This window comes from Salmo trutta, unplaced genomic scaffold (assembly GCF_901001165.1).
Source record: "Salmo trutta unplaced genomic scaffold, fSalTru1.1, whole genome shotgun sequence".
Taxonomy (NCBI): Eukaryota; Metazoa; Chordata; class Actinopteri; order Salmoniformes; family Salmonidae; genus Salmo; species Salmo trutta.
The window spans coordinates 253701-277951 of record NW_021822200.1 but is presented as its reverse complement, the minus strand read 5'-3'; the positions used below and the strand labels follow the sequence as shown (position 1 = coordinate 277951).

Here is a 24251-nt window from a genome sequence, read left to right as displayed (position 1 = left end):
GAAGGGGGGTTGGGCAGGGGGATGGAGCATTGGAAGTTAAGACCGGGTTTAGCCATTGTTCTCTCTCTTACGTCTGGACTTCACAAGAGAAGGTCACGGTTGGTTTGTAGTGTACCTTTCATTTATTTGGCGTGGGCTACGGCCAAACAGTAGCCTGTGTTAAGTTGGGTTAATAAACCGTCCATTCGTTAACTCCATCCTCTGTCTGGACAATTGTTCCTTCATGATCTAGTCAGGTCATTACAGTATTATACTTTGAGTTTTACCTCAACATAGTGTAAAATACACAAACAATAGCCTAACTGTAGGCTAATTTAGCTGGGGGGCAATGGGGAGATTCGGGATGGAAATGCAGGTGTAAAACAGTGCAGCCTTTTTACTCCATACCTTCTTGGCTGAGCTCCTATGTCAAGCACCAGGAAACGGACTCCGACATCGCAGAAGAGGTAAGGTCTTTTCGTTTAGCCAGTTGCTTGTACAGTACCAGTCAAAAGTTTGGACACACCTAGACATTCAAGGGTTTGTCTTTATTTTTTACTATTTTCTACATTTGTAGAATAATTGTGAAGACCTCAAAACTATGAAATAACACATATGGAATCATATAGTAACCAAAAAAGTGTTACACAAATCAAAATATATTTTATATTTGAGATTCTTCAAAGTAGCCACTCTTTGCCTTGATGACAGCTTTGCACACTCTTGGCATTCTCTCAACCAGCTTCATGAAGTAGTCACCTGGATTGCATTTCAATTAACAGGTATGTCTTGTTAAAAGTTGATTTGTGGAATTTCTTTCCTTAATGCGTTCAGTTGTGACAAGGTAGGGGTGGTATACAGATGATAGCCCTATTTGGTAAAAGACCAAGTCCATATTATGGCAAGAACAGCTCAAATAAGCAAAGAGAAACGACAGTCCATCATTACTTTAAGACATGAAGGTCAGTCAATACGGAAAATTTCAAGAACATTGAACGTTTCTTCAAGTGCAGTCGCAAAAACCATCAAGCGCTATGATGAAACAGGCTCTCATGAGGACCACCACAGGACAGGAAGACCCAGAGTTACCTCTGCTGCAGAGGATAAATTCATTAGAATTAACTGCACCTCAGATTGCAGCCCAAATATATGCTTCACAGAGTTCAAGTAACAGACACATCTCAACATCAACTGTTCAGAGGAGACTGCGTGAATCAGGCCTTCATGGTCGAATTGCTGCAAAGAAACCACTACTAAAGGACACCAATAATAAGAAGAGACTTGCTTGGGACAAGAAACACAAGCAATGGACATTAGACTGGTGGAAAACTGTCCTTTGGTCTGATGAGTCCAAATTTGAGATTTTTGCTTCCAACCGCCATGTCTTTGTGAGACAGAGAGTAGATAAACGGATGATCTCTGCATGTGTGGTTCCCACCGTGAAGCATGGAGGAGGAAGTGTGGGGGGGCTTTGCTGGTGACACTGTCTGTGATTTATTTAGAATTCAAAGCACACTTAACCAGTATGGCTACCACAGCATTCTGCAGGGATACGCCATTCCATGTGGTTTGCGCTTAGTGGGACTATGATTTGTTTTTCAACCGGACAATGACCCAACACACCTCCAGGCTGTGTAAGGGCTATTTGACCAAGAAGGAGAGTGATGGAGTGCTGCATCACATGACCTGGCCTCCACATTCACCTGACCTCAACCCAATGGAGATGGTTTGGGATGAGTTGGACCGCAGAGTGAAGGAAAAGCAGCCAACAAGTGCTCAGCAAATGTGCAACTCCTTCAAGACTGTTGGACAAGCATTCCAGGTGAAGCTGGTTGAGAGAAGGCCAAGAGTGTGCAAAGCTGTCAGCAAGGCAAAGGGTGGCTACTTTGAAAAATATAAAATATGTTTGGAATTGTTTAACGAGAGTCTTGTCTTTAAAATGGTGTAAAATAGTCATATGTTTGAGAAATTGAAGTAATAGCATTTCTAAGGTATTTGAATAACGCGCCATGGGATTCCACTGGCTGTTGAGTAGGTGGGACTACATGATTCCATATGTGTTATTTCATAGTTTTGATGTGTTATTATTCTACAATGTATAATCTAGTAAAAAATAAAGAGAAACTATTGAATGAGTAGGTGTGTCCAAACTTTTGACTGGTACTGTAATTAGCTGGATGGCTATAGAGTTTATAGAGTTAATCACTATGAGTGGTGAGATGCAGAAATTTATTGGATGCGTATTACAGCTCCCCGAATCGCACAAAGTATGAATTCTCTGACTTCTGCAGAGGCAGCATTGCAGTAAATGCTGTATGGAATGCAAATGTTGGATTGACCATGCAGAGCCTTTAAGAATCAACCATCTGTTCACTAATCACTCTTTCTAAAAGCATATTTTAGCTTGATCCGAAAATGTGGTCCAGAGAGGATGTGACGCAATTGCAAAGCCTCTGGAGGTTGCAGAGGCAAAATCCAGCTCCATGCCACATCGCTGTGCTCCTTCCAAATTGTGTAACAATGTAGAGGCTCCGTATAGCGCCGTGTATCTCATTGACATGATTGGTTGACAGTAAGTGTGGGCGGGAAGTCCTGTAGAAACACAAACTCACTTCCTTTACAACAGCTCTGCTACGCAAAGCGCAAGAGGTATGAATGCCCTGACTTCTGCAGAGGCTGCATCGCAGTAAATGCTGTATGGCCACTGCAGACATGGCATTGACCATGCAGAGCCTTTAAGTAGTGTTTATGTAGCTCTGACTCAATGTGTCAAACCAGAGAATACTTACAGTAACAGACAGAATATGACTTGTATTGTTTTAGTAGGAGATTTGACTTCTGTTAAAAAGATTCATAATAATTGAAAAGGGTAGGGGGCACATTAATATTACTGAGATGTGCAGCAGGGAAACAACAGGCAGGGACACCATGAAACAGTTAAGTCATTTAATAGGCTGGCCCTGCATCCACAGAAGTACATATAATGCATACATTCATTTGTTTTTTGGGGAAATGCAGTTCTAATAAATCACAATATAAATCACATATTGTTCTTTTGTTTGTTTTATTACCAATATTTATAATAATATGAAATATGAAGTGAGTCTGCATTAATATTCTGTTTTCTAAAGTTACAGTATGAATATAGAGGCAGTTTACTGATTTCTTCATTCATGTTCATGACAGGACAATGTTAGTATTTTACAAACAGTACACTGACACCTGGTGGAAAAGTTTATGATTTGGCATTAGGTGATCTCTGCAGAAACATGCTTTGTTCTATCAGAAAGCAACAACAGAACAGCTATAATTTTGAAACATGTATTTAACAATTGAATTTCCATAACAGATGTGCAGCCTGCAGACAGTATGTGTTGATATTTACAACCACCACAGAAGATCTACAGTAAAGGAGAGGCTGATGTATGGCAAGTCAGACAGGGATAAAATAGGCAGACTTTCAAAGGGCCTTTTCAGTAATCAAAATATTCACAGTAAATGTATATCCACCACTCTACTGTACAAGCTGTATGTTACAAAAACGTGTCTAATACCATGTCATCATTGGTCAAGGGGGTCAGGGGTTAAGCAGCTGGAGAGTTGAGTAAAGCCCATTGGTTCTCCTTGTGAATGTGCTGTAGGGCTCGATGTCCCGTTGCTCCTCCTACAAAGACAAACCATATGTCACTGCATTACACTGTAATGTCATATGGGGCTGCAACCTGGTCTCAGAGCATTTCATATAAAACGTACAATATGTTACAAATTTGAAATGTATGATTTGTTACGAATTCTAGCTAGATTGCTAATGGTAGCTAGATGGCTAACGTTAGCTAGGCTAGGGTTAAGGTTAGAGTTAGTTAAAAGGGTGAGGGGAAGGGTTAGCTAAAAGGGTTAGGGTTGGCGTTAGGGGAAGGGTTAGCTAACATGCTACGTAGTTGTAAAGTAGCTGAAGTTGCTAATTAGCTAAAATTGTCTGCGAGGAGATTTGAACTCACAACCTTTGGGTTGCTAGACGTTCACATTATACGCACGTTATACAACCACCCATCCACCCTGACCAACCAGCCTACTTTTGTTTTTGCCAAAACTAACCATCTGTTTTATGTAACCATACCAAACATAACATATCATACTAATTTGAGTATCCCGGATTACATTTACTAGGTTACGTCTAGTCTATGAGACCATGCTGGGCGCTGTGGAAAATTGTAATAAGTTGGCAAATTCAATTCCCAGGACATTAGCTAACATTCCCATTAAAGGAAAGATTAACCAATTTTGAATGTTATATTGTTTTTGTGCATCTCTGAGTGATGTTCTATCGATTCCCTGTGTCATTTCATGTTTTCATGTGTGTCTGAGTTATTGCGGTTCAAGCATGCAGAACTTCTGCCAGTATGATGTAGCATTGTGTTAAAGTGTCTCTGGAAGTTAATAGGAATATGACTTTTAGATCGTTAAAACGTCTATCATACGTGTCAGATTCTAATACTGGCCGATGTCATAACGTGGGAGGTAGTCTTCTCTCCAATGAGCCATTGATCATATTTTCACGATATTCCTGCCTAGAGAAATGTGTAATTTAACAGGGTCTAACACATTTCTCCTATTTATCTGCCTCTTCAGTCCAGGGTGCATTGCATGGTGCCGTTGTGAATGTCAGACTCCACTCTGTGAGGCACATCAATCTGCAGGTTTAACATGGTGAGATTGTAGACTCCTAAATTGATAGTGCTTGAAACTTGAAACGCCAAAATGAAACATATTGTTCTCACATATTAGTGTTATTTCACTTTTTTGTGGATTTTTCCTTTAAATTCTAGTTAGGATTAATTAGAACTTTTGGGGCAACCTAATGAATGTTCTAGGAACGTTCACAGCACCAATTTTGGTTTGTTGGGTAGTCTCTGCAGATGACTTCTTATGACTAACATGCAACAGCTAGCAATAACAAAAAACATAAATAGTGTTGTTGTGGCACCTCGTTGACGGTTCCAGACACTTGTAGCTGTGTTCTCCTGTTGAGCAATAAATAACAAGAGTTAACATAGCACCAAATGAAACCTGTTTTACACAGCACATTTGTAGAGAAACATTTTGTTTTTTTCACCACTCTCATTTTTGACAGGAAGTGAGAAGCGAAAAGCCACAACAGTGCCGTGATTAGACACAATTGACCCATATAAACTCAACTCAGACTTAAAGGGCCAGTGCAGTCAAAAACATGTTTTTTCTGTGTTCTTTATGGTATTTCCACGCTGAGGTTGAAATAATACTGTGACATTGTTGAGTGCTCCAACTCCTTTCTGCCTCGAATTAGTCCTTTTGGATGTTTTTCCTGGTAATGCCTTTTCATGCTTTTCGTCATTGTTGTTGAGCACCCCTCCTTTCTTTTGTTTGCTGAAGAGCCCACCTGAACTCATAGCATTGCATGTATTTCTGAGACATCAATTCAGTACTCTATCCACATTGTAGATCTGATATGTATATGAGAATGCACCTTTTTTTACTATAGTGCTTCCAAGTAATTATTCAAATACCAAAAGGCTGACAAACACTCATTACAGCAACTCTTTTACCAAGATATTAGTATTATCTTACCTGAGATGAATTTTCCTCATGATTACGCCACCAAACACCAGGGCAGCTACACATGCTGTAACACCTGTTATCATCCCCCAATAGAAGAGAAGGTTGTCTGTGGCCTGTTGCACTTGGGCTCCTGAGAAAGGGGAAAATATATATTATAATCTTATATGTTCCTCTTCCACCATCTTGTTCATTTACATTAAGGCATCGTGTTTTGACAGTCTCTATATTTTAAGACATTATTACATGTATTGATGACAAAATCCAATATTGTGACTATAGAAATTCTCTCAGTTCTGTCAGATGTAACTTTTATGACAGATGTTACAAAACAAGACAACAAAACATAAAGGTAAGCCAAATACATATTACGTATTGAAGGTACTTTTGCACATTACATACACTACCGTTCAAAAGTTTGGGGTCACTTAGAAATGTCCTTGTTTTTGAAAGAAAAGCATTTTTTTTTGTCCATTAAAATAACATCAAGTTGATCAGAAATACAGTGTAGACATTTTTAATGTTGTAAATGACTATTGTAGCTGGAAACGGCAGATGTTTTATGGAATATCTACATAGGCGTACAGCGGCCCATTATCAGCTACCATCACTCCTGTGTTCCAATGGCACGTTGTGTAAGCCAATCCAAGTTTATCATTGTAAAAGGCCAATTGATCATACTAGTTGAGTATCTGGAGCATCAGCATTTGTGAGTTCGATTACAGGCTCAAAATGGCCAGAAACAAATAACTTTCTTCTGAAACTCGTAAGTCTATTCTTGTTCTGCGAAATGCAGGCTAATCCGTGCGAGAATTTGCTAAGAAACTGAAGATCTCGTACAACGCTGTGTACTACTCCCTTCACAGAACAGCGCAAACTGGCCCTAACCAGAATAGAAAGAGGAGTGGGAGGCCCCGGTGCATAACTGAGCAAGAGCACAAGTACATTAGAGTGTCTAGTTTGAGAAACAGACGCCTTACAAGTCCTTAACTGGCAGCTTCATTAAATAGTACCCGCAAAACACCAGACTCAACGTCAACAGTGAAGAGGCGACTCCGGGATGCTGGCCTTCTAGGCAGAGTTGCAAAGAAAAAGCCATATCTCGGACTGGCCAATAAAAAGAAAAGATTAAGATGGGCAAAAGAACAAATGTTCTTCTTTGTGATCTGAACACCTCAAAGTTAGATTTGTCTGTCCATTACACTTTTTTCCAATCTTCCTCAGTAAAGAGGCATGGACAGACGAAAAGTGTAATGGACAGACAAATCTAACTTTGAGGTGTTCAGATCACAAAGAAGAACATTCGTGAGAAGCAGAAAAAATGAAAAGATGCTGGAGGAGTGCTTGACGCCATCTGTCAAGCATGGTGGAGGCAATGTGATGGTCTGGGGGTGCTTTGGTGGTGGTAAAGTAGGAGATTTGTACAGGGTAAAAGGTATCTTGAAGAAGGAAGGCTATCACTCCATTTTGCAACGCCATGCCATACCCTGTGGACGGCGCTTAATTGGAGCCAATTTCCTCCTACAGCAGGACAATGACCCAAAGCACAGCAACAAACTATGCAATAACTATTTAGGGAAGAAGCAGTCAGCTGGTATTCTGTCTATAATGGAGTGGCCAGCACAGTCACCGGATCTCAACCCTATTGAGCTGTTGTGGGAGCAGCTTGACCGTATGGTACGTAAGAAGTGCTCATCAAGCCAATCCAACTTGTGGGAGGTGCTTCAGGAAGCATGGGTTGAAATCTCTTTAGATTACCTTAACAAATTGACAACTAGAATGCCAAAGGTCTGCAAGGCTGTAATTGCTGCAATTGGAGGATTATTTGACGAAGCAAAGTTTGAAGGACACAATTATTATTTCAATTAAAAATCATTATTTATAACCTTGTCAACATCTTGACTATATTTCCTATTCATTTTGCATCTCATTTCATGCATGTTTTCATGGAAAACAAGGACATTTCTAAGTGACCCCAAATGTTTGAACGGTAGTGTACATTCCACTAAATATGTGGTGATAAGACATTATGCTGGGGTTCATTTTAAAATGATTGTGAACAATCCCATCAGACCAAACACTTACCATTGACAGAAATATGTATGTTTATATAATGCCGTCCCCCATTATATCCACACTGACAGGTGTAGTTCCCTTCATCAGATGGTTGAATGTTGGTGATGTGTAGACACACTCTGTCATTCTCTATCTGTAGTGTGACTCTGGGGTCACAAGTGCTGTTGGTATGATTTGTCTCAACGTCGTATGAAACTCTACACTCACGACCCTCACTTATAACTCTATTTTTGTGACATACTACAGTACTGATGTCAGTGAGGTTTTGGCTTGAGCAGTGAATAGTGGCATCTGCTCCTCCTGTCTCCAATGTTTTCTCTTGAGTCACTGCCAACAGGAAATGACATGGACCTTGAGTGTTTTTTCATAAGAAAAGATTAAGTACTAAAGTAAAAAAACATTTTACAATAAAACAGCATTTGAATTTAAAAAAAAATATTACACATTTCAGAATGTTAATGAAATATAAATATAGTAATAAACACAACTTTACCTTGTGCATAACTAAACTCCTATTGTTAATGGAATAATGGAAATGCATCACAAATGCAACATCTGAGGACTGGTGCTCTTTCCTTTCTTTCATGTTGCATAATGCTGTGTGTATGTGTCAGAGAAAAAGACAAATATCCCTCTTACCTTCAACAGCTGTGCATTGAGCCAGCAGCAGCAAAATCAGAGAAAGCCTGAATACATTTCCACACATACCAACTGCAGAACCAAATGTTAGTCCAATATTTTCTGCTCAGACTGACAGCAGAACAAAAGTCAAACTAAAGCAAATCAAAGTCCTTTTGACTGGTTTGACCCAGTTACATGATCTGGTGCTATCTGAGAGGAGGAAGTGGTGCTGTGTAAATGCATTCTAGCTTCTATGTGTGACTTTCACAATGACAATACATCTAGTGGGCTGTGTCTAAGGGCTATGCAGTGCAACCACCACATACTAAATATACATGTCAAGAGGTCCACTTCCTGCTCCAGCAACAATGATATATTCTGACAGCACCCCAAGACTGAGGGGGGTATATCAAGTAAGTGATGGTTAGATCTGGTCCTCCAGGTTAATAACAGGAAATTAACCTACCAAGTGCTATGTTTCTATTTCTGATATATTATTATAATCATTCAATAAAATTATTACTGGAAAAAAACGTGTACGCATGGCATGCGCCAAGTTTACTAATCTCTTTTTTTAGGTGCGCAGTCTTTTCAGAAATGGCACACGCATATATTTAGGGTAACATTTACGCAGCGGTTAGAAATGCGAGAGGATTTTGCACCGGTATGCGTACTATGGCACTGCTGAGTGCAGATGTTTATTGTGCTGATCAAATGGACATCTACTACTAGCATCACATGTAGGCTATCTACAGCACACGATAATGTTACGCAGCCATCTGCACCCCCCCCACCCCCCCATTTGATCTCACTTCTCAGAAATTCAAAACAGACTAAATATGCAAGGTGTGAAAGCTAATCTAGACTTGTGGCAAGTTGATCTGCTCCTTTTGGCCCATTTCAGCCACATACTTTAGTGGTGGCCATTGGTCTTGTGTCCCTCCGGGATGTAACAGTCTGAAGCTGAACAATGATGTATAAAACTGTTGATGATGTATAAGACTGTTGATGATGTATATGACTGTTGATGATGTATACGACTGTTGATGATGTATAAGACTGTTGATGATGTCATATACATCATCAACAGTCTTATACATCAACAGTTTTATACATCATCAACAGTCTTATACATCATCAACAGTCTTATACATCATCAACAGTTTTATACATCAACAGTCTTATACATCATCAACAGTCGTATACATCATCAACATTATTGTTGATGATGTATAAGACTGTTGATGATGTATAAAACTGTTGATGATGTATAAGACTGTTGATGATGTATAAGACTGTTGATGCACAGTCCATAAAATGTGCATCCTCGTAATGGCTTGTTGCTTTTGGTGACATTCAACAAAACGAATAACAAGCTGAAAAATGGCATATCCAGTATCATAATAACATGATATTTTCTAACCTGTGCTCTGTTACTTTAGTCTTATCTGTGCACACACCATTACTCGGCTCCATCTCTGAGGACTGGAGAGGGCTGGAAAGGAAGCCTGGGTGACTTCTATTGAAGTCTTTATCATACCAGACTGTTATTCAAATTACCATTTCCTATTTTACTGGCCTGAATCTGCTTGGTGGCTGGGAGGTGTAGTAGGTTTACAGTGGAGCTGACCTGTTAGCAGTGATTGCCTTTCATCAGGAAGATGCAGCAGGCAGCTGAGCCAGCACTTGACCAAGGATGCTGGGTAGTTGGGTGGGCAGCTAGCATACAGGCGAAACTGATCAGCATAAACTGGGGAGATAGATGCTGGGTAACCAAGGAGTGGTCAATAATAAGTTAATAAAAATCACCCAAATATATGTAATTTTGTTAAATAGGTTTATCAAGAATGGCTAGCTTTTGTCAGAGCATTTGTGGTTGTTTCCTCTACAATCTCTGCCACGAAACAGCCAACAATGTTGTTTTACCTCCTGGCCAGCAGAGGGCAATACCACGTTATCCTCCCTTCAAATTGTCCATTGTTAGATTCTACATCGGTGGTCTTTACAAAATCTGTCAGAGGTCTCCCGTGTGCTTTACACCGGGTACAGAGTTTAACAGTCCAGTTAAACATTTATGCAAGTAAGCACCATAAATTATGATTTGGCTGTTGGCATATTAGTAAGTGTAGCTAGCTCAGAGCAGTCTGGTTTGACTTTTGGAAGCTGTGTTTGCCGTGTCTACTGCACAAGGTTAGCTATCTATTCGGTTTCGCTTGACAACAATGTCTGTGTTGGCTGGCTAGCTAACTTTACCTAGCAAGCAACGATTAGCCTACTGTCTATTCTGCAGTAAGCTTAACGTGTATTCTATTTTTGGACTAATCATACAGGGTATGACAGATATTGTAATGTTATAACACTGACTCTTGCTGAATTATATTTAGCTTGCTGCTCAGTAACGTTAATCTCTCTTTCTGTTTCGCTTGCCAATGCAAAGCTGTGTCGTTCATGGCGTGTAACATTATCCTTCTGCTTTCACTAGTCACTGATCATGAAAAGTTCAAAGGAAGCTGTGCAGACTGCTGCCAAGGAGTTCCTCCAGTTCGTGAACAAAGGAGTGTCTCCATACCACGGTCAGAAACAAGTCATGTCACGGCACAGGGACAAAGAGAAATACTGTAAATCCTGTGTCAACACTAAATACATTTTTGATCAAGAGCATGGAGCATTGGGAGACTGACTACCTTCCATGGACTTTGAGATGAGATAGATATCTTGCAGGCAGAAGTCCTCTTTCTGAGCCTGTACTGATGCCAGTTTTGTTGTGTAGCCTACCTTTGCACTCTGATCCATGTACAGTCCATTCACACTATCCTTGGCCTAGATCTCTCCTGAGATCTCTCAAAGCCACTCTGTTATCCAGGGGCGCAACTTTGGTTTTAGAAGTGGTGGGGACAACTTTTTTTAATTTGTATTTTTTAATCAAGTCTGATAAACACTCCAAACAGCCTACCCGACCGCTCGGAGGCGTCCGCATGGTCCTAAAGCAAACCATTGCCTCGTTTTGTATCACATTCCAATGATAAAACTGGGGGGGGGACAAAAATGCAATTTCAGAATGTTGGGTCCCCCCGTCCCCAATGAATGTTGCACCCCTGCTGTTATCAGTCAATTAATTTGTATGTTCCCTGGTTTCGCAGGTTGTAACTCAGAAAAGGAACGAGGTGGCTTGAAGTTAATGTCATGCTCTTTTCACTCCTATTTGTGAGCAGTGGTTGAAGAGTGTAAGTCTCGTCTGCTGGGGACTGGCTTCACTGAGCTGAAGGAGACTGAGCAGTGGAACATCAAGCCTGCCAGTAAGGTCAGTCAGTACATGGAGGTTCCAGGCCCACACTGATCTACACAGCTTTATAGGGATCAAATAATATTTTCCTGTCAAACTGTGCTTGATTGAGAATTAACTACTCCTCTTCTCTCAACAGTACTTTGTGACCCGTAACTACTCCTCCATCATCGCTTTTGCTGTGGGTGGACATTTCCAGCCAGGCAATGGCTTCACTATGATTGGAGCACACACAGACAGCCCCTGTCTGAGGGTAAGGATGGAATTCTACACTGGGCAAAGAACTGAGCTGTGTTTGTTAGGGACAAAATGTTTTGAAACCGTCAGGTAATGTCTGAAATATTTTAGTTTTCTGTTGCCAAACGATTTACTACAGTGTACCCTACTGAACACGACCCAGGGCTAACACCGCCAACCACTGGGGATAGTAGGTCATACTTGTATTTGGTCGCTAACTTGACACCCTTCTCTCTCTGTGGTTGATTCAGATTAAGCCACGGTCCAAGAAGACTAAACAGGGCTGTCTGCAGGTCGGGGTGGAGTGCTACGGAGGAGGAATCTGGAACACCTGGTTCGACCGTGATCTGACCATCGCCGGTCGTGTTATGGTCAAGGTATGGCAATGTAACCCTACCGATCTAACCCTTCATTCACCAGTGAAACATTAAGGTTGGCCCATTCTTAGGTTTCTGAACTTGTATGAATAATGTGTTGAAGTGTGTCTAGAGAATGGCAGTGTTTTTTTTGAGGACCTTACGTGGGAGTTGTTGTGTTGTGGTGCAGACTGGAGATAAGCTGGTCCATCGTCTGGTTCACGTGCCCCGGCCGATCATGAGGATCCCCCACCTGGCCATCCACCTCCAGAGGGACATCAACGACTCCTTCGGCCCCAACAAGGAGAACCACCTGTAAGTCCCGGATTGCATCTCAACAGTCTTAACTGGCTTCCTCTCCTTGCCACCTCTCCTTGCCACCTCTCCTTGCCACCTCTCCTTGCCACCTCTCCTCCATCTACTGATCTGACGACAGGACAGGTGAAGGCAGTATGGCAGGAATTTGCTTTCACCTGTTCTGTTCTTTCAGTGCAGTTGAAGGGGAGGAGACCAGGAGCGGAAGCTGCTTGAGACTATTGAGATACACCCCTCATGGGAACCAGGAGAACAAACATGAATTGGACAGAGAAATAAGTGTTTAGTAACTGTGTGTGTGACAGAGTGCCCATCCTAGCCACTGCTGTCCAGGAGGAGTTGGAGACTGGCTGCTGTTCCACTGGGGATGCCTGTGACGCCACCACTGTTGTAAGACTCTAACTATCTATATCTCTCACTGTACAGTATGGCCAAAGGTTTTGAGAATGACACAAATATTAATTTTCAAAGTTTTCTGCTTCAGTGTCTTTAGATATTTTTGTCAGATGTTACTACGGAATACTGAAGTATAATTACAAGCATTTCATAAGTGTCAAAGGCTTTTATTGACAATTACATGAAGTTGATATTTTCAGTGTTGACCCTTCTTTTTTTCAAGACCTCTGCAATCTGCCCTGGCATGCTGTCAATTAACTTCTGGGCCACATCCTGACTGATGGCAGCCCATTCTTGCATAATCAATGCTTGGAGTTTGTCAGAATTTGTAGGTTTTTGTTTGTCCACCCGCCTCTTGAGGATTGACCACAAGTTCTCAATAGGATTAAGGTCTGGGGAGTTTCCTGGCCATGGACCCAAAATATCGATGTTTTGTTCCTTGAGCCACTTAGTTATCACTTTTGCCTTATGGCAAGGTGCTCCATCATGCTGGAAAAGGCATTGTTTGTCACCAAACTGTTCCTGGATGGTTGGGAGAAGTTGCTCTCGGAGGATGTGTTGGTACCATTCTTTATTCATGGCTGTGTTCTTAGGCAAATTGTGAGTGAGCCCACTCCCTTGGCTGAGAAGCAACCCCACACATGAATGGTCTCAGGATGCTTTACTGTTGTCATGACACAGGACTGATGGTAGTGCTCACCTTGTCTTCTCCGGACAAGCTTTTTTCCGGATACCCCAAACAATTGTAAAGGGGATTCATCAGAGAAAATGTCTTTACCCCAGTCCTCAGCAGTCCAATCCCTGTACCTTTTGCAGAATATCAGTCTGTCCCTGATGTTTTTCCTGGAGAGAAGTGGCTTCTTTGCTGCCCTTCTTGACACCAGGCCATCCTCCAAAAGTCTTTGCCTCACTGTGCGTGCAGATGCACTCACACCTGCAGGCTGCCAGTCCTGAGCAAGTTCTGTACTGGTGGTGCCCCGATCCCGCAGCTGAATCAACTTTAGGAGACGGTCCAGGCGCTTGCTGGACTTTCTTGGGCGCCCTGAAGACTTCTTCACAATAATTGAACCGCTCTCTTTGAAGTCCGATAAATGGTTGATTTAGGTGCAATCTTACTGGCAGCAATATCCTTGCCTGTGAAGCCCTTTTTGTGCAAAGCAATGATGATGACACGTGTTTCCTTGCAGGTAACCATGGTTGACAGAGGAAGAACAATGATTCCAAGCACCACCCTCCTTTTGAAGCTTCCAGTCTGTTATTTGAACTCAATCAGCATGACAGTGATCTCCAGCCTTGTCCTTGTCAACCCTCACACCTGTGTTAACAAGAGAATCACTGACATGTCAGCTGGTCCTTTTGTGGCAGGGCTGAAATGCAGTGGAAATGTTTTTGGGGGATTCAGTTCATTTGCATGGCAAAGAGGGACTTTGCAATTAATTGCAATTCATCTGATCACTCTTCATAACATTCTGGAGTATATGCAAATTGCCATCATACAAACTGAGGCAGCAGACTGTGAAAATTTATATTTGTGTCATTCTCAACTTTTGGCAACGACTGTACACTCTACAGTACTAGATAGTTATACACAGTCCAGTGTACCGCGCGCGCACACACACACACACACACACACACTAATCAAACTTGCTTTACTCAACTTCAGTAGGCCTTCAGTACGTTTCTCCATCTCTCCCCTCTCTCACTCGTCCAGGCAGAGAAGCACCACCCGGCCCTGGTCAAGGTGCTGTGTTCAGAGCTGGACGTTCAGCCTGAGGCCCTGCTGGACTTTGAGCTGTGTCTGGCTGACACTCAACCGGGGGTGAGTCTTGTCTCAACATCTCCTCCCCCTCTGTTAATGACATCGATAACAGATTACTGACGTGTGTGTTTGCTGTGTAGGCAATTGGAGGTGTGTTTGAAGAGTTCATCTACTCCCCCCGTCTGGACAACCTCCACAGCTGCTACTGTGCCCTACAGGTGAGTCTCCTCTCTCCTCTATTCCAACTCAACACTCCACCTCCAGACACTAACAACAGGTCTCCTTCTCAAAGTACATGAACATCTGAGAGTAGGAACCTCACATGTTTTCCTCCAGCGTGTTTGAGAGGGACGAGAGGAATCGGAACATGACTACCACCATAATGTGAACGTCCTCTTTAACCTTACCATTCATTCTACTTCCTCTTTAACCTTAACCTTCATTCACCTAACCTTACCCTCTTTTCCTCTGTCCACTAGGCTCTGATGGACTCCTGCATCTCTGGAGACTCTTTGGCCACAGACCCCAACATCAGGATGGTGACTCTGTTTGACAATGAAGAGGTCAGTACCCCAGTCCTGTGTTGGCTAAATTCCTTCTGTGTAGAGCTTCTCCTTATCACTGGGCTATAGCTATGAACTATAACTAGAGCCCAGAGTTTTCTGGTGGTCAGGAAAACCCCCTGGGAACATATTCACAAAGTATCTCTGATAAGGAGTGCTGATATAGGATCAGGTTCACCCTCTAATTATAATGTAAAAGGCCCCGACCCTCGGTATATCTAACCCAGGGCTCTCCAACCCTGTTCCTGGAGAGATGCCCTCCTGTAGGTTTATACTCCCACCCTGTACCTGGAGAGATACCCTCCTGTAGGTTTTCACTTCTTCTCCAGTTGTAGAATAACTGATTTAGCCTATCACCCAGCTAATTATTAGAATCAGGTGCTCTAAATTAGGGTTGAAGTATAAACCTACAGGAGGGAACAGGTTTGGAGAGCCCTAACCTATCTGGTGTGCTAACACTTAACACTTCCCCCTGTGGCCTGTAGGTGGGGTCAGAGAGCGCCCAGGGGGCGGCGTCCAACCTGACAGAGCTGATCCTGAGTCGTCTGTCCTCCTCCCCCACCAACCTCACAGCCTTCCAGCAGGCGGTGCCACGCTCCTTCATGATCAGTGCCGACATGGCCCACGCCCTGCACCCCAACTACCAGTCAGTACCATACAGTAACCTGTCAATCACTCTGTTTCTATAGTAACACTCCAACTACCAGTCAGTTTACCCCTACTCCCTATAGAAACACCATACTGTTAATCACTCTGTTTCTATAGTAACACTCCAACTACCAGTCAGTTTACCCCTACTCCCTATAGAAACACCATACTGTTAATCACTCTGTCTCTATAGTAACACTCCAACTACCAGTCAGTTTACCCCTACTCCCTATAGAAACACCACACTGTTAATCACTCTGTCTCTATAGTAACACTCCAACTACCAGTCAGTTTACCCCTACTCCCTATAGAAACACCATACTGTTAATCACTCTGTGGTTGCATCCCAATTCTCACCATTTTCCCAAAGTGTCTACTTCCTGCCATGGATTTAATGGTGGAACCTCCCTCCACACCATTATTACACCAATGAAGCGTTTTTAGGTCCATGATAGAAAGTGTGCAAGTGCAGTCAGGTTCTAGAACAACATCCCAACTACCAGTCAGTGTACAGTATGCCTGGGGAATAATAGTCTCATTTATATATTTATATCATATTAGATATATAATTGACTGCTGTTGTAATGTTGTTGTTGTACCGGCTGGGACCAGAAGACAGTTTGAAAGATGTTTGCTGTGTTTATAGTTTTGATAGACTTTCATTTTCACCCCAGGGAGAAGCATGATGAAAACCACAGACCAGCCTTCCACAAGGTACATAGCTCAAATTACCACCTCAGCAATACACTGAAAACCCCCATTAGAACTGGTGGACTTATTGTTGGAATCTTCTACAAAGAATGTCTACAATTAGATTTAGGTAAAATGGTCATGATGGTCCTGTGTGTAATATTTGTGGCAGACATGCTATACAATTATTTCTGTATGTTTTCTATACAAATATCTGAAGTCCTAGTCGGTGTGATTGTCTGAATGTCCTCTCTCTCTCAGGGTCCTGTAGTTAAATTCAACAGTAACCAGCGCTATGCCACTACGGCTGTGACAGCCTCCATCTTGAGAGAGATCGCCAGTCGTGTTGGTGTGCCTCTTCAGGTAATTGGCGTGTGCGCTCGTGTGATTTTTGTTCATACATGCTTGTTTCTCTGTGTGCTTTGTGGACTGCGTGGGTTTGTGATCTTGTTTCTTAAATCCACTCTGCAAGGAGCACATCTTCTAGCAAAGTAGTGCTGAGGTGAAGAAAGTGTAGTGGTGATTTAAACCAAGCCTTAGTGCAGTGGTGATTTAAACCAAGCCTTAGTGCAGTGGGGATTTAAACCAGAAGCCTTAGTGCAGTGGGGATTTAAACCAGAAGCCTTAGTGCAGTGGGGATTTAAACCAGAAGCCTTAGTGCAGTGGGGATTTAAACCAGAAGCCTTAGTGCAGTGGGGATTTAAACCAGAAGCCTTAGTGCAGTGGGGATTTAAACCAGAAGCCTTAGTGCAGTGGGGATTTAAACCAGAAGCCTTAGTGCAGTGGGGATTTAAACCAGAAGCCTTAGTGCAGTGGGGATTTAAACCAGAAGCCTTAGTGCAGTGGGGATTTAAACCAGAAGCCTTAGTGCAGTGGGGATTTAAATCAGAAGCCTTAGTGCAGTGGGGATTTAAATCAGAAGCCTTAGTGCAGTGGGGATTTAAACCAAGCTTAATGGAGAGGGAGACTGAAATCGAGAGCCTCTTAAGAGTAGATGATGAAGGATGTTCAGCTCCCACAAGGACACTTTATTCACCTTAGTGCCTGGTGAAACTATGGCTCTGGTCCATTTCCCTCCCTGGAGTGTGCACTCATTCACCCCCATGTGGACTCAGAAGGAATGGACTGGTGTAAATCCAGATTTAAATAGAGATGCAGGAACGACACTTCCAGTTCTGACACATGTTGAGTTTCCCCACACAGCTGACATCCAATTTATGCCTGAGTGATTAATGAGCATCCATGGAAATGGAATCAATAAAACTGAATGCAACAGTACATTTGTGTATTCTTTCCACAGATGCTTCAACTGTACCTAGTAAGCATTAGTTAATTCATTACCCTCCTGACCCTGTTTCTGTGGCCCCAGGATGTGATGGTGCGTAACGACAGCCCCTGTGGGACCACCATCGGCCCCATCCTGTCTTCCCGCCTGGGGATCCCCGTGCTGGACATCGGTGCCCCCCAGCTGGCCATGCACTCCATCAGGGAGATGTGCTGCACCTCTGGAGTGCTCCAGTCTACCAACCTATTCAAGGTACTGGACCCTGTACTAACCCACTCCAGGGTTGGGGTCCATTTCAAATCAGGAAGTACACTAAAATTCCAATTCCCTTGAATGCTTGTCAAGTAGGAAAATGTGGCTTTGGCATGACCCCCAAACCCTGACCCACTCCATCACCCTGATACCCTTTTCACTCTGCTGTTTCTCTGAACCAAACTGAGCCAAGCGGTTCTGCCTGGCCTGGGTGCACATCTACTGTAGTTGCTGGGCAATGTGGAAGGAAAATATCAGAGCCAGCACAGTGTGGTTGCGAACAGCACGATAGTGTGAAAGTGGTATCAGACAGTCAGTACATTCTATGGGTCTAATTGTGTTGTAATCTGACCAGACATAGTGAACCATAATGTCTCACTATGTTGGTGGATGATGATGATGATGATGATGATGAGGGGCTGATATGTCTTCCGTCTGTTCTTACCAGGGCTTCTTTGAGCTCTTCCCCACTGTGAGAGACATGGTGACTGTGGACTAGCCTGGGGAAAGGACACAACATGGACAGACAGATGTCCTCCTCTGGGTCTCTCTACACACTGTGTTATTTGTTTACTCACATGACAGTGCCGCAGCAGAACTTTTTGCACACATTCAGAGACAAGGAAAGATCCTTCAAATGATGTTTCTGATGAACTGAAATGGTTTATAAAATTATATCTTTAATCTACACATCCTCTCTCCTTCCCTTGTTTTTGCTGACTCATTCTAATACGAAAGACACTGACTAATTCATAGAGGTCATAGGATATAGAGCATTCATTTGTCTATATGCTCACAGAGATCCACACATATAACCTAAAAGGCTGGAAGCAATGGGCACCGCAGCGCCCCTGGACCAATTATAGGGGGTTAAGTAACTTGCTTAAAGGCACAACGGCAGATGATGCATTTCCGCACTAGATTTTCCCGTCTTGAGTTGGGATTCGAACCAGCAACCCTCTGGTTGAGGCCTGCTTCTCTAACCGCTGCCTCTTATGTTGCACTGGATCTCCAATTCAAAGAAAGTGTTTGGCCCACACTCCATAGCAAGTCTAGTACCAGTGGTGAAACAACATACAATGTTGACAAAAATCTAAACACAACAATTTTACTGAGTTACAGTTCATATAAGGAAATCAGTCAATTGAAATGCATTCATTAGGCCCTAATCTATGGATTTCACATTACTGGGTGCAGCCATGGGTGGGCCTAGGAGGGCATAGGCCCACCTACTTGGGAGCCAGGCCCAGCCAATCAGAATTAGTTTTTCCCCACCAAACCTTATTTCAGACAGAAATACTCCTCAGTTTCATCAGCTGTCTGGTCCTGGGCTGGCGTGGTTACACAAGATTGGAAGCAGTTTATGGTAGAGAAATGAACATTCAGTTCTCTGGCAACAGCTCTGTTGGACATTACTGCAGTTAGCATGCCAATTACACGCTCCCTCAACTTGAGACATCTGTGACATTGTGTTGTGTGACAAAACTGCACATTTTAGAGTGGCCTTTTATTGTCCCCAGCACAGGGTGCACCTGTGTAATGATCATGCTTCTTAATCCATCCACCTGACAGGTGTGGTATATCATCTTGGCAAATGAGAAATTATCACTAACAGGGATGTAAACAAATTTGTGCACAATTTGAGAGAAATAAGCTTTTTGTGAGTTTGGAACATTTCTGGGATATTTTATTTCAGCAGATGAAACATGGGACAAACACTTTACATGTTGCATTTATATTTTTTATTCAGTATAATTAGAGGAACTGAGGAATACATGGTAAGAATTACTTGAACTTTGTTCATTTTGCCCAGTGGGCTATGACGCAATGGTGGATCTCCCAAAGGTGAACCGGCCATGCAGAAAGACTTCCGCTCCTGATCCGAAGCAGCGCGCATCCCGGGATTTACACATTTCTCGCAACACTTGCTGTCGCACTCACAGTGCGAAAATCCACGTCCTTTGGAGTCGGAGTGGATGTGCGGCATTAGAAAGTCTCTTCGATAGTTGACACGGATCATGAGGGTTTAAAACGCACCGCTGAACAGCTCTGTCTGTCTTGGGGAAACCATGGGATCTCAGCGGCTATGGAGCGTGTTATGTGTGATGACGGTGTGCTATCAGACGGGGATGTCAAGCAGATACGGTAAGGGAGAAAATGAACTGAGTCACTCACCGAGGCAGGTAACAGGTCTACATACACAGCCATTTAGAAATCTCAGCCAAGGCAATAGCATATAGTGAATAAATCAATGCAATATATTGACGGGGTCCATGAGCCATATTCTGCTACTTCAAACTGGATTTGCCAGAATAACAACTAAGAATATAGCCACATATGCTCAATTATTTTAGTATCATTCACCATACTGTTTTGCTTTTCTGTGCATTGTAGCAGGCAATATTAGTATAGTGTTGTAAACAACGTGCATTTACTTATACACAACACATGTTAAGAAATGGAGAGATTCAGATGTGATTCAACATTTCTGGATGTCAGTTATGTTTGTTTAGGCGATTGGAGGCTATTTATGTGGGCTAAATATGAAATTGCGTCACGACACACTTGGTTTGAATAGTGACTTGGGGCTGTAGACTTCTGCTTGGATTGAATGATGGGTTTCCGAAAACAGCGTCAGATAGGCATGATTCATCATAGCTCTTCTCCGCAGTAATAGTGGATGAAGGACCAGTAATAGCCTGCTGTGCCCCACGCCTTGGCTCGGCGCGCTCAATAAAAACAACACTGCGAGGGAGAGCGCTTCTTCACGTCATTCAAAAGTCAGAAGATTAGGGTTATGTTTTTGTGTCGGCTACGCGTCTGGTGTTTTTGCTTTTTGTAGATGACGATATCATTTTGATTTGTGTAAAATGACCTGCGCTAAGTTTAAACAACCATGTGAGCACAATGTAGCAGGTAGCCTAGTGGTTAGAGCGTTGGGCCAGTAACCGAAAGGCTGCTGGATCGAATCCCCGAGCTGACAAGGCCGTCATTGTAAATAAGATTTTGTTCTTAACTGACTTGCCTAGTTAAATAAAGGATAAAAAAATGTAATGAAATTGAATGACAACAACCACTGTCATTATAGGTTTACAAAGGCCCGTTCTGTAATACTGCGATTACAACCACCCACTGACCTCGCGCCCTCCAGGCTGGTTAGACCTCGCGCCCTCCAAGCTGGTTAGACCTCGCGCCCTCCCTCCAGGCTTGTTAGAAGTTAAATTACTAAAGTTGGATCATGTTCTAATGTAACCAGCCTACTGATGGCAGTTTGTCAAGCTGCAGCCAATCCTACCACCTCGAACTTTACATCAGTAGTGCACTGTCCATGGTGCTGAAATGAGCGCGCAGGCGCAATGGCATGTGCGTTGGTTATAGCCAGTCTTTTTAGAACCATGGACAGACGGCAAACAGACTGATGGTTCGCTTGGTTTCGGTGTCGATGGCCGCTTGATATTTCGGTGCTGTAGGGCAGGCTAAACCTGTGCTGTGGAGGCAGACAGGCAGGCACACACACTGCCTGTCCACTGACCTTAACTCCGTTCTGGTGAGACGTCGACCTGACTACTGTTAGTTCATCACACTAGGGGAAAAGGTATTGCTTTGCCTCCTTCATTTCCAGCTGTGTCAATCTAAGGAGAATTTTACCATATCTAACTGGCTATGACTGCCTTCCTTTTGACATGCCGGTTTGTGGAGTTAGCAGAAGTGAAACAGTAGGCCTAGGCCTAACATTGTGCAGGTAACTAATAAACCAATAGTAGCGTACTACTGTGTGTTCTATACCCCCCTCCCCCCATCGGTGTGACTCACCACGAGGACTGTCGTCAGAACCTGAAGGATCCTTCATTCATATGGCTTCACCCCATGTGAATAAACAGGAATGAGTGAGAACTGCATACATTCTATGTATTTGGAGATTTTGTTGGATGACCAGACCAATTTACTGAGCATGTTTAAGGCACAATACTAACAAAGCTGAAGAGGCATATACACGTGTATGTATCAAGTATAACTCACCTATTCTGATGGTTATGAATCACATAACGATAGTCTTTAAATCCAGTGGTACTGATGGTTATGAATCACATAACGATAGTCTTTAAATCCAGTGGTACTGATGGTTATGAATCACATAACGATAGTCTTTAAATCCAGTGGTACTGATGGTTATGAATCACAATATGATAGTCTTTTAATCCGGTGGTACTGATGGTTATGAATCACATAACGATAGTTTTTAAATCCGGTGGTACTGATGGTTATGAATCACAATATGATAGTCTTTAAATCCGGTGGTACTGATGGTTATGAATTACATAACGATAGTCTTTAAATCCGGTGGTACTGATGGTTATGAATTACATAACGATAGTCTTTAAATCCGGTGGTACTGATGGTTATGAATCACATAACGATAGTCTTTAAATCCGGTGGTACTGATGGTTATGAATCACAATATGATAGTCTTTAAATCCGGTGGTACTGATGGTTATGAATTACATAACGATAGTCTTTAAATCCGGTGGTACTGATGGTTATGAATCACATAACGATAGTCTTTAAATCCGGTGGTACTGATGGTTATGAATCACAATATGATAGTCTTTAAATCCGGTGGTACTGATGGTTATGAATCACATAACGATAGTCTTTAAATCCGGTGGTACTGATGGTTATGAATCACAATATGATAGTCTTTAAATCCGGTGGTACTGATGGTTATGAATCACATAACGATAGTCTTTAAATCCGGTGGTACTGATGGTTATGAATCACAATATGATAGTCTTTAAATCCGGTGGTACTGATGGTTATGAATCACATAACGATAGTCTTTAAATCCGGTGGTACTGATGGTTATGAATCACAATATGATAGTCTTTAAATCCGGTGGTACTGATGGTTATGAATCACATAACGATAGTCTTTAAATCCGGTGGTACTGATGGTTATGAATCACAATATGATAGTCTTTAAATCCGGTGGTACTGATGGTTATGAATTACATAACGATAGTCTTTAAATCCGGTGGTACTGATGGTTATGAATTACATAACGATAGTCTTTAAATCCGGTGGTACTGATGGTTATGAATCACATAACGATAGTCTTTAAATCCAGTGGTACTGATGGTTATGAATCACATAACGATAGTCTTTAAATCCGGTGGTACTGATGGTTATGAATCACAATATGATAGTCTTTAAATCCGGTGGTACTGATGGTTATGAATTACATAACGATAGTCTTTAAATCCGGTGGTACTGATGGTTATGAATCACATAACGATAGTCTTTAAATCCGGTGGTACTGATGGTTATGAATCACAATATGATAGTCTTTAAATCCGGTGGTACTGATGGTTATGAATTACATAACGATAGTCTTTAAATCCGGTGGTACTGATGGTTATGAATCACAATATGATAGTCTTTAAATCCGGTGGTACTGATGGTTATGAATCACAATATGATAGTCTTTAAATCCAGTGGTACTGATTGTTATGAATCACATAACGATAGTCTTTAAATCCGGTGGTACTGATGGTTATGAATCACAATATGATAGTCTTTAAATCCGGTGGTACTGATGGTTATGAATCACATAACGATAGTCTTTAAATCCGGTGGTACTGATGGTTATGAATCACAATATGATAGTCTTTAAATCCGGTGGTACTGATGGTTATGAATCACAATATGATAGTCTTTAAATCCAGTGGTACTGATGGTTATGAATCACAATATGATAGTCTTTAAATCCGGTGGCACTGATGGTTATGAATCACATAACGATAGTCTTTAAATCCGGTGGTACTGATGGTTATGAATCACATAACGATAGTCTTTAAATCCGGTGGTACTGATGGTTATGAATTACATAACGATAGTCTTTAAATCCGGTGGTACTGATGGTTATGAATCACATAACGATAGTCTTTAAATCCAGTGGTACTGATGGTTATGAATCACATAACGATAGTCTTTAAATCCAGTGGTACTGATGGTTATGAATCACATAACGATAGTCTTTAAATCCGGTGGTACTGATGGTTATGAATCACAATATGATAGTCTTTAAATCCGCTGGTACTGATGGTTATGAATTACATAACGATAGTCTTTAAATCCGGTGGTACTGATGGTTATGAATCACATAACGATAGTCTTTAAATCCGGTGGTACTGATGGTTATG

At 42.2% G+C, this 24251-nt stretch overlaps 3 protein-coding genes across 7 annotated transcripts in view; 2 read left to right on the top strand and 1 right to left on the bottom strand.

Moving 5' to 3' along the window:
* Positions 1 to 2911: 2911 nt before the first annotated feature.
* LOC115180895 (uncharacterized) lies at positions 2912 to 8514 on the bottom strand. 2 transcript variants are annotated; one of them, XM_029743045.1, is made up of 5 exons: positions 8287 to 8514; positions 7657 to 7998; positions 5584 to 5704; positions 4964 to 5000; positions 2912 to 3643 (listed from the first exon to the last, which is right to left on the bottom strand). In XM_029743045.1, the coding sequence occupies exons 1-5, from the start codon at positions 8351 to 8353 to the stop codon at positions 3557 to 3559; spliced, it is 654 nt and encodes a 217-aa protein (XP_029598905.1). In that variant the 5' UTR covers positions 8354 to 8514; the 3' UTR covers positions 2912 to 3556. The 2 variants fall into 2 exon arrangements, with proteins under 2 accessions (XP_029598905.1, XP_029598906.1); XM_029743046.1 differs by having other exon boundaries at positions 3323 to 3643; positions 7657 to 7974.
* Positions 8515 to 10249: 1735 nt separating this feature from the next.
* Positions 10250 to 18742, top strand: LOC115180875 (aspartyl aminopeptidase). 2 transcript variants are annotated; one of them, XM_029743016.1, is made up of 15 exons: positions 10250 to 10348; positions 10751 to 10841; positions 11481 to 11569; positions 11691 to 11804; positions 12040 to 12165; positions 12335 to 12459; positions 12765 to 12849; positions 14567 to 14674; positions 14755 to 14832; positions 15094 to 15177; positions 15663 to 15823; positions 16500 to 16539; positions 16777 to 16878; positions 17885 to 18052; positions 18501 to 18742. In XM_029743016.1, the coding sequence occupies exons 1-15, from the start codon at positions 10343 to 10345 to the stop codon at positions 18549 to 18551; spliced, it is 1428 nt and encodes a 475-aa protein (XP_029598876.1). In that variant the 5' UTR covers positions 10250 to 10342; the 3' UTR covers positions 18552 to 18742. The 2 variants fall into 2 exon arrangements, with proteins under 2 accessions (XP_029598876.1, XP_029598878.1); XM_029743018.1 differs by having other exon boundaries at positions 10309 to 10458.
* Positions 18743 to 19947: 1205 nt separating this feature from the next.
* Positions 19948 to 24251, top strand: part of LOC115180863 (receptor-type tyrosine-protein phosphatase-like N) — a 43110-nt gene continuing 38806 nt past the window's right edge. For all 3 annotated transcript variants that reach the window (XR_003873168.1, XM_029743005.1, XM_029743004.1), the window contains exon 1: positions 19948 to 20197. Coding sequence is in view for 2 of the 3 variants with exons in the window: in XM_029743005.1 (XP_029598865.1) it covers positions 20122 to 20197 (76 nt within the window). In the remaining variant the exon portion in view is untranslated. The remainder of the gene's footprint in view (positions 20198 to 24251) is intronic.

What these genes read in the sequence shown, in the direction of transcription:
- LOC115180875 (XM_029743016.1), top strand. An exon ending in CCTGTGACGCCACCACTGTT is followed by an intron (nt 12,850 to 14,566) that starts GTAAGACTCTAA and finishes TCACTCGTCCAG; the next exon opens with GCAGAGAAGCACCACCCGGC. An exon ending in AGTCTACCAACCTATTCAAG is followed by an intron (nt 18,053 to 18,500) that starts GTACTGGACCCT and finishes TGTTCTTACCAG; the next exon opens with GGCTTCTTTGAGCTCTTCCC.
- LOC115180895 (XM_029743045.1), bottom strand. Translation starts at nt 8,353, where the DNA reads ATGTGTGGAAATGTATTCAGGCTTTCTCTGATTTTGCTGCTGCTGGCT. An exon ending in TCAATGCACAGCTGTTGAAG is followed by an intron (nt 7,999 to 8,286) that starts GTAAGAGGGATA and finishes AAAACACTCAAG; the next exon opens with GTCCATGTCATTTCCTGTTG. An exon ending in CATACATATTTCTGTCAATG is followed by an intron (nt 5,705 to 7,656) that starts GTAAGTGTTTGG and finishes CCCCTTTCTCAG; the next exon opens with GAGCCCAAGTGCAACAGGCC.